Below are 14,076 nucleotides of genomic sequence, written 5' to 3' on the forward strand. Positions count from 1 at the left end.
TATATATATATATATATATGCACGCGTAGATATGTGTAAGTGTTTTTCTTGTTTTTTTTCTGTGTGCTTTGTCTCTGTTGTTGTATCTCTTAATATGGGTGAAAATTGTGAAATTCCAATAAAAATACTGTTACAAAAACAAGAGATTTGTGGAGTGGTTGAAAAATGAGTTTTAATGACTCCAACCTAAGTGTATGTAATCTGTCGACTTCAACTGTAGTTTACCAGCTTGCAAGCAAATCTGCTTCAGAAAGCTCACAAGTCTAGTAGATCTCCAGCATCAAGGACAACAAATTAAACAAATGTTCTATCATTCTCCTCCCTTTTATAATCAAGTTGAGCTGTATTCTATGGAAACCCCCTACTGCAATAACTGCACAAGTTGCTTAATTTGGAAGCTTTCAAGTGTGATTACTTCTCAACCGCCCTCAAATCTTGTCTCCTTACTCTGAAGCGATTGGCTGTGGTTAAAGTAACACAAAAATGCAAGCTCAAAAGTTTGCAAAGCGCTAAGTTGTATTTTTTTATGAACTTACCAAAGCGATCAGCAGAAGCTCAAACATGCAACAGACAAAATATGCAATGATCTGATAACTATCGGTGACTGACAAGACACCTGTTAATGTAGGTCAAACTTCACTTTTGGTTCGGTCTCTTACCAAAGTTCAGCATCGAGAGATTAAGACTCAGGCAGCAGTGTAGCTCGCTTCAACAGGACACTAGAGCCCTGCACGGGCATTAATTTTAAGTCCGAGCTCTAGCCATGACCGAGACGTTCAGGCCCTTACCTACCCCCGGCCCAATTGCTTCTGCCAAATATAAGGCTCGGCCCTGCTCTAAATAACTTCAGTTAGTAAATCCATTAGCTGCTCCTCTCTGTCGGTCACTCGCTCCTGCACGTTCTCTACATACTCTTCTCATTCTCTGGGCAGCAGGCAACCATAGGCCCCACCCGACTAGGTTACTACTTTAGGTGGTGCTGTAGTTTTACAGGATCTTGACAGAGTGGAGAGATTAGGAGAAAAACTTGCGAAAAATAAATAAAAACGGGGACTGGCATCACGCTAACATTTTTATTAAAAGGACTGACATAAAATAACTTTACAGAAATTATAGGAAGAGTTACATGAATCTAATCTTAAATAATGTAATTCCACTCACAATTGTTCACAATGGAGTTTAGAGTGCAGAAGTCAACGTTCAACAACTTTTGTTTTTATTGCTTCAAAGAGGTCACCAAATCCCTAGACACACATTTCAACTTTGCTTCTCGTGTTCACGCCCCCCACCCCCAATTAATTCCCGCCCTCAAACGCGGATAAAACTCAAAAAGTGATACACAACATGGAGGAAAAAAAATTATAAAGTGTTCTGAAAACAATCTCCAAATGAAAAACAGCAATAAAAAAATGGCTCCAGATCAGCTCCAGTCTGGTTTTTTATCATGACCAAAACATTCATCTGATTATGATTCAAACCCAAATCTGCAAGTTCTGCATTCTCCCCTCTCACTCGCCCATGGGTGTTCCCATCTTCCCACCACCATCTTTTGACCTGAGTGTTCAGTATTGCAGTAATCTCCTCCCCATTCCAAACGACGTGCTCTGATTCAGAATGAGGAATTCCGGAACCTCATCAAGAGAACTGGATCTGCTGCACTCCAGGAATCTGGAGGAACGAGAGCAGAACTTACATGTAGAGATCTGTGTTTCTCACTTCTTTATGGTTAGCTGCAAGCCATGGGTTACCCAGATGTTTCTTCTATTACATATTCATTAATCCTGATTTAACATTTTCCGGGGTGCACAAATTGTGCATGGGTGTGTACTTTTGTGGTGGTGGTGAGTCAGATGGCCCCTGTGCACATGGGTGTGTCCCCAGAGAGGTGCGGGACGGGACGCTTGTGCCACTGCAACCAGCGCCCCGACTGATGGTGCAACTCATCACTCTCACGTGTTTGGTCTTTAATGAGTACTAGCAGCGTGCATGGAGACTCAGGAGCAACCTTACCTGTTGGTACGAGGTGGTGTAAACCATGACATTCTGTTGTTGTCCATCAGCAGTTATTATTCCAGCAGGCAACTGGTTCGCTGCAAGAGGAAACAGATCAATTGAAATATGGATAGCATATGCAAAAGTATGGTAGCAACTGAAAGGGAAGAGTTTGGAGATTAGGGGAAAATGATTAGACCAAAGATGAGGACGACAGTTAACCTGACAACGGAATCCAAAACATTACTGTTGATTTGATATGCATTTTACATTTACTGTACTTTGCCGCATTTATTGATAACAAAATCAGAAAATACTCTGGATAAATTCAGTAACATGATGAGAATATTCCTGGAAAATGTGCGGTAGGTGTAACATTTGACAAAAGAATGGCAAGGGTTTGAGTGAGAGGACTAACTGGTGTCTCCAAGTGGCCACACACCTCTCCAACATATGCACAGTTCGTTCCTAAGTCATTTCAACGCACTTGTATGACTCACTTGTAGTTTATTTGTTTGGAACATAACCCTAAATCCCCGCCATCACACAATTACTGTTTACACAATCCAAAAACGTCCGATTATAAAATCGCCAGCTGGGCATAATTTGAAAGCTTGTTATATTGTCAACATGGCTAGCTAAGTTATAAAATCCGACCTTACAGTATTAGGCTTTCACACGGGTATTCAGAGAAACAGATCGGAATTTTGGTGCGCATAGCAAGGAGTCATGAGTGCATAGAGGTGCGTGTTCTGCAGCGAATTTTCTTCAAAATAGACAAACATAGGCTCATTCTGTTCAGAACAACCCAGGGTATGACACCATGTCATCTTGTAACTGTACATCAAGCATCGTGATCATAAACGTTGACACTGTATATGACATGAGATTTATGATATGGAAATGTGATGGGCAAATTTGGACTCACGGGTGTTTGGCTTGGTTCTATGACATCAAAGGGGTATTTATTAGAATCCTCAATGTCTTATCTTTCAACATACCTCGAGCCCTCTTCATTTACAGCATTTGTCACTCAGAAAACAACAAAACATTTGCAAAAGTTGCCCAATTAGCGGGAGGGATGGGGGCAACTTCTTGTTGCTCAAGTTCAGAACGATTGTCAGTCAAAACCCATACAGCGCAGTGCTTGAACTCTGATGTCATTTATAGCATGTTACTGTACAGCCACTGTGTTCCAATTTAGGCCGTTATCAGTCCCCAAATCTGCCATCTTCAACCCGCATACAGGAACGAGTGTAAAGGGTTAACATTATTCAGACTCACGTTTTCCCTGAAGCAATGGTCTGTGTCACTCATTGTTACCCATTGTTCAAAATGAATAAAGGACAGAATACATTTTAAACATATTTTGTTCCTAGCTCCTTATGGTCCTAAGATTCTATTTCCCCAGGGAGACCAGGATGAAAGGACCATCACTTATCTGTTGATGTTCAGGGGAGGAATAGGCCTGGGGCCCAGGGGGAAGAACAGCAGTTAGAGCAACTACACCATAAAGTCTACCGAACAAAAATATAAATGCAACGTGCTGGTCCCATGTTTCAGAAGCTGAAAAATAAAAGATCCCAGAAATTGTCCACATGCATAAAAAGCTTACTTTTTCCAAATTTGGTGCACACATTTGATTAGTTCCCTGTTAAGTGATAATTTCTTCTTTGTCAAGATAACCCATCCACCTGACAGGTGTGGCATATCAAGAAGCTGATTAAACAGCATGATCATTACACAGGTACACCTTGTGCTGGGGACAATAAAAAGCCTTTCTAAAAATGTGCAGTTTTGTCACAACACTGTAGGGTTAAAGTTGATTCTGGGGTTCTTCTAAAGACCCCCACCATTGATTGTTGTTATTAATTTGCTTACATGCCATTGTACTTATGCTCACTGTATAGCTGAATTTTGAGGCCTCTTGTCTGTGTCTAGCTCTCTGCCAAATCCCACAGCCCCGTGTCTACGAGAAAAGGTGAGAAAAGGGACTGAGGGTGAGAGCGAGACAGAGTTACAGCTTCTGTTTTTCTCTGAAACAAGGGCAGATTTGCATACCGCTGAGACAGGTTATCAGAACCCTTGTGTTAAGAATAACTTGTTCTTTTAGCTGCGCATGCAGGGTTTGGCATAGGAGATCACACCATAAGGTGTAGATAAGATCCCGTCTTTCTTTTGTTCGGGGCAGAACTCAGGAGAGACAGTTGTATGTCTGATGTTGGATCTTTGACTTCTGTCTACTGCTGTATTTTGATTAAAACATTTATGATTTATAAGTACACATTGAGTGTTCCTTATTTGTCAAGTAAATAACGGAGCCCAGAAAAGTGGAACCAACAACACAATGCCACATGCAACCAGGAAAAAGGCGGAGCGATTTCTGTATATTGCACCTTTAATAAATCATTTGTACACATTTGTTTCCTAAAATAGAGAATCAAATAGCTTGCTGGTCCATGTTCTTACTATCTGTATTTGGGCAGTAAAGAGAGAGTGTCGGTTTCAGAAGATTTTCAATTAACTAATTACTTTTAGCAACATTTAAGTGCTTTATATGGTGTGTACTTTTTTTGACAGTTCTTCAGAAGATTTTCATGTGTTGCGACGAGGGCCCACGAGGAGGATATGCGCGACGGGGGCGATTTACAATTAAACATTAACACATGAACCAGGGTCACCCTTCCTGCCCTTGAGTGGGTTACCAGAGTCACCGGAATGTGCTTCATAATATGACGGGCCATAAAGGACATCAGGGACCATTCCTTAAGTGCTAAACCTCAGCTGAATCTGGTATTGAATGGTGTGGCGGTTGAACAAGGTGAGGAGACTAAATTACTTGGCGTTACCTTAGATTGTAAACTGTCATGGTCAAAACATAGATTCAACGGTTGCAAAGATGGGGAGAGGTCTAGCCGTAATAAAGAGATGCTCTGCTTTTTTGACACCACACTCCAAAAAGCAAGGTCTGCAGGCTCTAGTTTTGCCTAATCTTAATTATTATCCAGTCATGTGGTACTATGCTGCAAAGAACGACCTAGTTAAGCTGCAGCTGGCCTAGAATGGAGCGGCACGTTTTGCTCTTAATTGTAATCAGAGGGCTGATATAAATACTTTGCATGCCAGTCTCTCTTAGCTAAGAGTTGAGGGGAGACTGTTTCTTATAAAAAGAAGTGATGCAGTCAATGTGTTGAAAATCCCAAATTGTTTGCATAGTCAACTTTCACACAGCTCTGACACACACACTTATCCCACCAGACATGCCACCAAGGGTCTTTTCATAGTCCCCAAATCCAGAACAAATTCAAGAAAACATACAGTATTATATAGAGCCCTTATTGCATAGAACTTCCTTCCATCTCATATTGCTCAAATAAACAGTAAACCTGGTTTCAAAAATCAGATAAAGCAACACCTCGTGGCACAACGCCTCTCCCCTATTGGACCTAGATAGTTTGTGTGTATGCATTGATATGTAGGCTACGTGTGCCTTTTAAAAAATGTATGTAGTTCTTTTCTTGTCTAATGATGTTCTGTATCATGTTTACTGTATTGTGTGGACCCCAGGAAGAGTAGCTGCTGCTTTTACAACAGCTAACAGGGATCCTGTTACAGATACCATTATCCCGTGTGTGTATCCTGTGTGTGTGTGTGTCCTGTGTTCTTTTCTCTCCGTCTCCCCTCACAGGTGAAAATCATCACTCCCCAATCAGTCTCCAATCCAATCATCAATCAGAAGACACACCTCCTCCTGTTTCCTACCCTATCACAGTTCCTTTCCCTTGGTTTAAAAACCCCATCAGTTGTTTGCTCTACAGCTCAATCTCTCTGTAATGCCATGTCTGTAGGTCTCTGTGTTTCACGCTCTCTTTGTGTATTAACCTTTCTTTTGTTTGAGCACCTCCATAGCACTTTGTCATCACCTGTGAGTATTGTTTTGGTTATGGTGTTTGTTTGTTTGCTGGTGGGAAAAGGGGAAACCAAGACAAGTCGCCCATGTAGACTTTGTTAAATACACTAGTTAGAACTGGGCGGACCACCCACTGTATTTTTGGTTAGTTAGTTAGCTGTTGTTAAAATAGGCTAGTCTAGCTTAGTGGTGTTTTTGAATACTTATTGTTTCTTTCCTAGGGTCCAGCTCAGCCCCTTTTCCTGCTCCCCCCAGTACCGTGTGTTTGTTAATAAACCCTGAGTTTGACGGTAGATTTCAGTTGTCCTGGTTATTTCGTTCTCACTTTTACTTTGTCACTATTAGAATTGCATGAGTTATGTTACGGGTCTCATTACCACCCCCCCCCCCCCCCTAGACTGTCGGGCCAAAAGGGATTCGTAACAGATCCTAATAAAATACCAAATCTCATCTGTTTCCCCCCATTTCTTTCCAACCCCGAGTGCCACCTGCAGTCAAAAATATATCTTTGTGAACAAAGAGCAAAAAAGGGTGCTAACGCCAGAACATAAGCGTTTCTTATCAATGTATTAAACAGAAAAACTCACGTTTTGGTATGAACCCAATTATACATTGATATTTTTCCCATGTTATTAAAAGTATAATATGCATTTTACTATAAACACAATGTATGCAACTTATTCAAGTCATGTTTAGAATTCTGAATAGCCTATTTCCTTTTAAGATAGAAATTGTCCTCTGAACAGGGGAAAAAAACTGAACTCTTCTGAGGAAATCTCAGCTTTATCTCATATGAACATTAAACAGGTTGAGTACTCTGAATCAACGGGTCGTTCCTAATGTCACACTGTCCGGCCATTAGAGCCCGCCTTCTGTCAGTCTCCCTATAAATTAGAGGACTTACTAAACATATAATAGAATAAAGGAGAATCAAGTTTTGTGTCATTGGCCTACAAACAATACCGCATAATGTCAAAGTGGAATTATGTTTTTTTGAAATGTTGACAAAATTGAAAAGCTGAAATGTCTTGAGTCAATAAGTATTCTTCCCCTTTGTTATGGCAAGCCTAAAAAAGTTCAGGAGTAGACATTTCCTTAACAAGTCTCATAATAAGTTGCATGGACTACCTCATCTCTGTACCCCGCACATACAAGTATCTGTCCCTCAGTCGAGCAGTGAATTTCAAACACAGATTCAACCACATAGACCAGGGAGGTTTTCCAATGCCTCGCAAAGGGCACCTATTGGTAGATGGGTAAAAATAAAAAAGCAGACATTGCATATCACTTTCCGCATTGAAATTTGGAAGGTGTATCAATACACCCAGTCACTACAAAGACACAGGCGTCCTTCCTAACTTAGTTGCTGAAGAGGAAGGAAACCTCTCAGGGATTTCACCATGAGGCCAATGATGACTTAAACAGTTAATTCTCTCATCACAGTCATTAAACAAAGGATGGATCAACAACATTGTAGTTAATCCACAATACTAACCGAAATGACAGATGGAAAAGGAAGCTTGTACAGAACACAAATATTCCAAAACATACAGTGCCTTGAGAAAGTATTCGGCCCCCTTGAACTTTGCGACCTTTTGCCACATTTCAGGCTTCAAACATAAAGATATAAAACTATTTTTTTGTGAAGAATCAACATCAAGTGGGACACAATCATGAAGTGGAACGACATTTATTGGATATTTCAAACTTTTTTAACAAATCAAAAACTGAAAAATTGGGCGTGCAAAATGATTCAGCCCCTTTACTTTCAGTGCAGCAAATTCTCTCCAGAAGTTCAGTGAGGATCTCTGAATGATCCAATGTTGACCTAAATGACTAATGATGATAAATACAATCCACCTGTGTGTAATCAAGTCTCCGTATAAATGCACCTGCACTGTGATAGTCTCAGAGGTCCGTTAAAAGAGCAGAGAGCATCATGAAGAACAAGGAACACACCGGGCAGGTCCGAGATACTGTTGTGAAGAAGTTTAAAGCCGGATTTGGATACAAAAAGATTTCCAAGCTTTAAACATCCCAAGGAGCACTGTGCAAGCGATAATATTGAAATGGAAGGAGTATCAGACCACTGCAAATCTACCAAGACCTGGCCGTCCCTCTAAACTTTCAGCTCATACAAGGAGAAGACTGATCAGAGATGCAGCCAAGAGGCCCATGATCACTCTGGATGAACTGCAGAGATCTACAGCTGAGGTGGGAGACTCTGTCCATAGGACAACAATCAGTCATATATTGCACAAATCTGGCCTTTATGGAAGAGTGGCAAGAAGAAAGCCATTTCTTAAAGATATCCATAAAAAGTGTTGTTTAAAGTTTGCCACAAGCCACCTGGGAGACACACCAAACATGTGGAAGAAGGTGCTCTGGTCAGATGAAACCAAAATTGAACTTTTTGGCAACAATGTAAAACGTTATGTTTGGCGTAAAAGCAACACAGCTCATCACCCTGAACACACCATACCCACTGTCAAACATGGTGGTGGCAGCATCATGGTTTGGGCCTGCTTTTCTTCAGCAGGGACAGGGAAGATTGGGAAGATGGATGGAGCCAAATACAGGACCATTCTGGAAGAAAACCTGATGGAGTCTGCAAAAGACCTGAGACTGGGACGGAGATTTGTCTTCCAACAAGACAATGATCCAAAACATAAAGCAAAATCTACAATGGAATGGTTCAAAAATAAACATATCCAGGTGTTAGAATGGCCAAGTCAAAGTCCAGACCTGAATCCAATCGAGAATCTGTGGAAAGAACTGAAAACTGCTGTTCACAAATGCTCTCCATCCAACCTCACTGAGCTCAAGCTGTTTTGCAAGGAGGAATGGGAAAAAATGTCAGTCTCTCGATGTGCAAAACTGATAGACATACCCCAAGCGACTTACAGCTGTAATCGCAGCAAAAGGTGGCGCTACAAAGTATTAACTTAAGGGGGCTGAATAATTTTGCACGCCCAATTTTTCAGTTTTTGATTTGTTAAAAAAGTTTGAAATATCCAATAAATGTCGTTCCACTTCATGATTGGGTCCCACTTGTTGTTGATTCTTCACAAAAAAATAAATAGTTTTATATCTTTATGTTTGAAGCCTGAAATGTGGCAAAAGGTCGCAAAGTTCAAGGGGGCCGAATACTTTCGCAAGGCACTGTACATCCTGCTTGCAATAAAGCACTAAAGTAACACTGAAAATAATCTGTCAAAGAAATTAACTTCACGTCTTGAATACAAAGCACTATGTTAGGGGCAAATCCAACAAAACATCACTGAGTACCACTCTTCATATTTTCAACATGATGCAGCCACCAAAAGAAACGTAGAGCTACACACAGGCAAAATCCAAGAGGAAAACCTGGTTTTAATCTGCTTTCCAACAGACACTGGTAGACAAATTCACCTTTCAGCAGGACCATAACCTAAAACACAATAGGTTTCTGGTTTAGGCCCCGGGCCACTAATCTCTAGGTTACTGCCTAATAATCTATTTTCCAAGGGAGACCAGGATGAAAGGCCTATCTCTTATCTGTTGATCTTCAGGGGAGGATTATGACTGGGTCCAGGGGGGAAGAACTGCAGTAAATAAGGCCATGAAAGTCAACTGGACCATAAACTAGCTGATGACCCTGTCACATAAATAACAAAGGAGTACATTTATACATACAGCACTTCTCATCCTTTCATCGAGGCCTAATCCTTGAGCTTTTAACAGAGTGCTGGAGGAAGATAACGACAGTTGATACTTTCTATGAGGATTGAGGCCCCACTTACCGAAGCTGTCGTCCGTGAGTTCTTCTCCGAGTCCCTCCGTTACAGATACGCCTCCGATTCCCTTCTCCCCTTTCATCGCCTATAGATACACATTAAGAATGTGTTAGTATTTAACATTGAGCTGTATTTCCACAGCATCAACCGTGTGATATGTTAAAGTGGAATGGAAACACTATGATTTACAACGCCAGCTGTAAACCGTCATATTGGCATTGTTGCGTCAATGGCAGGAGAACATTTTGGAACTCCCCAAAATGGCTGAATTTACAGAGTAGCTCCAAGTCTGCAAATGAGTTTATTACAGATAATTAAATAATTGTTAGTTAGGGAGCCAATAAACCTACTGAAGCCGATCATGTTTGAGCCAATCGTTGCCCCAGATCAAAGAGTCTATTCTCGTAGCAATAACAACACCGATATGCCGCCTGAAACACCTCAGCTAGAGGGTTGGAGTAGGCAAACACAAACTGGTGTGAGTGGGGATGCTGCCAGGTAATGGCTAGAGTATGAGTGTGTGTGTTGTAGAGAGATGGGGGCGATACAGCACAAAATCCCAGCGGATGGTGGCTGGGTTCCTGTCAGTCTGACGGGATGACGATGTAGTTGTTGAACGCGTCACTAATCCTTACGAAGGACTTCCTGGCTGAAGAGGTTACTCGGCCAGTCAGCAGTCGATATGCCAGTTAAATAATTTGTGAAATTTTGCTTGATTATCAATTGTTTAAGGTTAATATCAGTAGTGGGTAGGTGTCCAATATATGTAGTATTCGTTATAGTATTCTATAACGCTGTTTATCATCAGTGCTGTTTGGCGCGTAGGTAACACATTTACCTTTAGATTAGACGACCAGAGTTCGAATCGCAGACATCATGATTCATGAAATCTCATTCTAACCAATAATGGGGCGTGCTCATTATAAATACATTGTGATTTAGTTTAGGTATCAGACTAACTTTTCTTATGATTTTGTTTGCAGAGCATACAGGCTGGCAGCTTATCGCCAGTTCACCCTAGGTGACACAAGGGAGAATAGCCAGAAGCAAAGGCATTGATTAAAATTAATTTAGTAAATCTAGCCTAAGACATATACCTAATGCCTGGGTCTTATGTAAAAAATAGTATGAGTTAGCTTGTCCTCAATAACAACAGGTTCAAGTGTAACCAGATAAACTTGCTTTGAAGATAAAACTACTTTCAATGCGCACTAACCCTGTGTCCCTGTCGCTAGTGTAGTGACTTCAACTAGCTTTGGCTGCCTTCTATTGGAAAGGAATGGTACCTACACTGGCAACTAGTTGGCAGAGTCAAAGTAGACTTCAATAATATATGCCATTTAGCAGACACCTTTATCCAAAGCAAACTGGGTACATGGTAGTGGAAACAGATCATAGAAAGAGGATTACAATTTTGATATAATGGATGGTTAGTCCTTGCATCTATAACTCTGTCTATGAATTTGAGTTTGGTTACATTTCTCCGGCCCTATCCCTCAGCTTTTTACCAAAAGAAGAGCAGGGAGCCTCTTTGTTATTGTTTCTTCTACTGATTGCCATTTTAAGAAGTTAAAATGTAGATTAAATACACACCAAAATATGCTACAGATACTATAAAAATGTCCCATCACTCAGACAGTGAATACACAGCATCCAGCAGAGCAAACAAATGTATTTTTACAAAAGCCCCTTTTACATCAAAATAATAACCACAGTGGTTAGAGGGTGCAACAGTTCAACACTTCAGAAGCAAATGTCAGTTGGCTTTTCATAGCTGAGCATTCATAGATTGAGAGAGTCGAAACAACAGAACTGGGACAAGGTACAGTGCCTTGCGAAAGTATTCGGCCCCCTTGAACTTTGCGACCTTTTGCCACATTTCAGGCTTCAAACATAAAGATATAAAACTGTATTTTTTTGTGAAGAATCAACAACAAGTGGGACACAATCATGAAGTGGAACGACATTTATTGGATATGTCAAACTTTTTTAACAAATCAAAAACTGAACAATTGGGCGTGCAAAATTATTCCGCCCCTTTACTTTCAGTGCAGCAAACTCTCTCCAGAAGTTCAGTGAGGATCTCTGAATGATCCAATGTTGACCTAAATGACTAATGATGATAAATACAATCCACCTGTGTGTAATCAAGTCTCCGTATAAATGCACCTGCACTGTGATAGTCTCAGAGGTCCGTTAAAAGCGCGTGAAGAACAAGGAACACACCAGACAGGTCCGAGATACTGTTGTGAAGAAGTTTAAAGCCGGATTTGGATACAAAAATATTTCCCAAGCTTTAAACATCCCAAGGAGCACTGTGCAAGCTATCGCGTATTGAAATGGAAGGAGTATCAGACCACTGCAAATCTACCAAGACCTGGCCGTCCCTCTAAACTTTCAGCTCATACAAGGAGAAGACTGATCAGAGATGCAGCCAAGAGGCCCATGATCACTCTGGATGAACTGCAGAGATCTACAGCTGAGGTGGGAGACTCTGTCCATAGGACAACAATCGTATATTGCACAAATCTGGCCTTTATGGAAGAGTGGCAAGAAGAAAGCCCTTTCTTAAAGATATCCATAAAAAGTGTTGTTTAAAGTTTGCCACAAGCCACTTGGGAGACACACCAAACATGTGGAAGAAGGTGCTCTGGTCAGATGAAACCAAAGTTGAACTTTTTGGCAACAATGCAAAACGTTATGTTTGGTGTAAAAGCAACACAGCTCATCCCCCTGAACACACCATACCCACTGTCAAACATGGTGGTGGCAGCATCATGGTTTGGGCCTGCTTTTCTTTAGCAGGGACAGGGAAGATGGTTAAAATTAATGGGAAGATGGATGGAGCCAAATACAGGACCATTCTGGAAGAATCTGATGGAGTCTGCAAAAGACCTGAGACTGGGACGGAGATTTGTCTTCCAACAAGACAATAATCCAAAACATAAAGCAAAATCTACAATGGAATGGTTCAAAAATAAACATATCCAGGTGTTAGAATGGCCAAGTCAAAGTCCAGACCTGAATCCAATCGAATCTGTGGAAAGAACTGAGAACTGCTGTTTACAAATGCTCTCCATCCAACCTCACTGAGCTCGAGCTGTTTTGCAAGGAGGAATGGAAAAGAATTTCAGTCTCTCGATGTGCAAAACTGATAGAGACATACCCCAAGCGACTTACAGCTGTAATCGCAGCAAAAGGTGGCGCTACAAAGTATTAACTTAAGGGGGCTGAATAATTTTGCACGCCCAATTTTTCAGTTTTTGATTTGTTAAAGTTTGAAATATCCAATAAATGTCGTTCCACTTCATGATTGTGTCCCACTTGTTGTTGATTCTTCACAAAAAAATACAGTTTTATATCTTTATGTTTGAAGCCTGAAAGGTGGCAAAAGGTCGCAAAGTTCAAGGGGGCCGAATACTTTTGCAAGGCACTGTAGGTAGCACATCCATTGAAAAGGGTAAAAAAAAAAACACGCGGGAAAACTATTCCATTCGGATTCCCTTTATGGATGGGTGTATCTTTGAATTCGCTGTTGAATGGCCTGCTCCTTCTCCATTTTCGGAACACCATCCCGCTTCCCCAAAGTGATTGATAGTATATCTTGGCTCGCACTGAGATGATTGCGATTTTTACAGCGAGTTATGGTCTTCACTGATCTCACTGTCCGTCAGCTCCATCTGTGGCGTATAGGGGCAGGACTCGATTGTATACTGATGGTTCTGAGCGCAATCTAGCTGGGCCCAGAGCTCTTTGGTGATGGTCCCGCTGGACCTCTTCTCCACCGCAGCACAGGAACACTCTGGCACCAGGTGGTCAGTTTGGCATGCTGCACTAACCGTTCTTTCCTGTTGGTAGAAAACAATTAAGGCATCTATTAGGCTAGTTAAATAGAATTACTGCATATACCTGAAATAAACAATAGCCTTAGAAATAACACAGATTTGCAAGTACCACCTCTGCCTCCTGCACAGACTCCTCCAGGATGAAAACATTTCAGGGATGAATATGTCATCCTGAAAACAAACAAATGTTTTGTTAAGACAACTGAACCCAAATATATCAGTTGGCATTAACAAGCTACCTGTCCTGTGTGCCTTGTCAACACACACACACGAGGGACATTTATTTTTCAGCAAACATTAGCGATGTCAACTTCAGTCTAGCTAAATGACGTGGAGCTAACAAAAGATTACAAAAATAAATCTGTCAACAAAATGTATTACAGTACTTGACTATCTGAGATGGAAGCTAGCTACAGTAACTAACGTTACCTAATATCAGGGGTGCACAGATAAACTGTGTTGCAATTTTAGTTGCAGTTGAGTTGCTAACTTGCTAACGTTATTTGCTGGGGGGGGGGGTTACACAAAACACTTCAGATGCAATTAGCTTGTT

General features: G+C 41.1%; 1 protein-coding gene and 1 non-coding gene across 10 annotated transcripts in view; both read right to left on the reverse strand.

The window, feature by feature from the left end:
- Positions 1 to 1,059: 1,059 nt before the first annotated feature.
- The window catches only part of LOC110493250 (nuclear transcription factor Y subunit beta), a 42,008-nt gene continuing 28,991 nt past the window's right edge, over positions 1,060 to 14,076 (reverse strand). For 6 of the 9 annotated variants that reach the window (XM_090204119.1, XM_021567516.3, XM_090204120.1 and 3 more), the window contains 3 exons: positions 9,685 to 9,763; positions 2,011 to 2,090; positions 1,060 to 1,668 (listed from right to left, as the gene is read on the reverse strand). In XM_090204119.1, coding sequence (XP_090060245.1) covers positions 1,636 to 1,668; positions 2,011 to 2,090; positions 9,685 to 9,763 — 192 coding nt within the window. In that variant the 3' untranslated portion in view covers positions 1,060 to 1,635. Of the gene's footprint in view, positions 1,669 to 2,010; positions 2,091 to 9,684; positions 13,527 to 13,635; positions 13,695 to 14,076 lie in introns of all 9 variants that reach the window. The other 3 variants (XR_016487593.1, XR_016487594.1, XR_016487592.1) reach the window with 2 other exon arrangements.
- LOC118944178 (small nucleolar RNA SNORD67) lies at positions 1,841 to 1,954 on the reverse strand. The gene has a single exon (XR_005039489.1). It is a non-coding gene; the product is annotated as a small nucleolar RNA SNORD67 (small nucleolar RNA).

This window comes from Oncorhynchus mykiss, chromosome 2, assembly GCF_057628025.1.
Source record: "Oncorhynchus mykiss isolate SJ-2025 chromosome 2, ASM5762802v1, whole genome shotgun sequence".
NCBI classification, from domain to species: domain Eukaryota; kingdom Metazoa; phylum Chordata; class Actinopteri; order Salmoniformes; family Salmonidae; genus Oncorhynchus; species Oncorhynchus mykiss.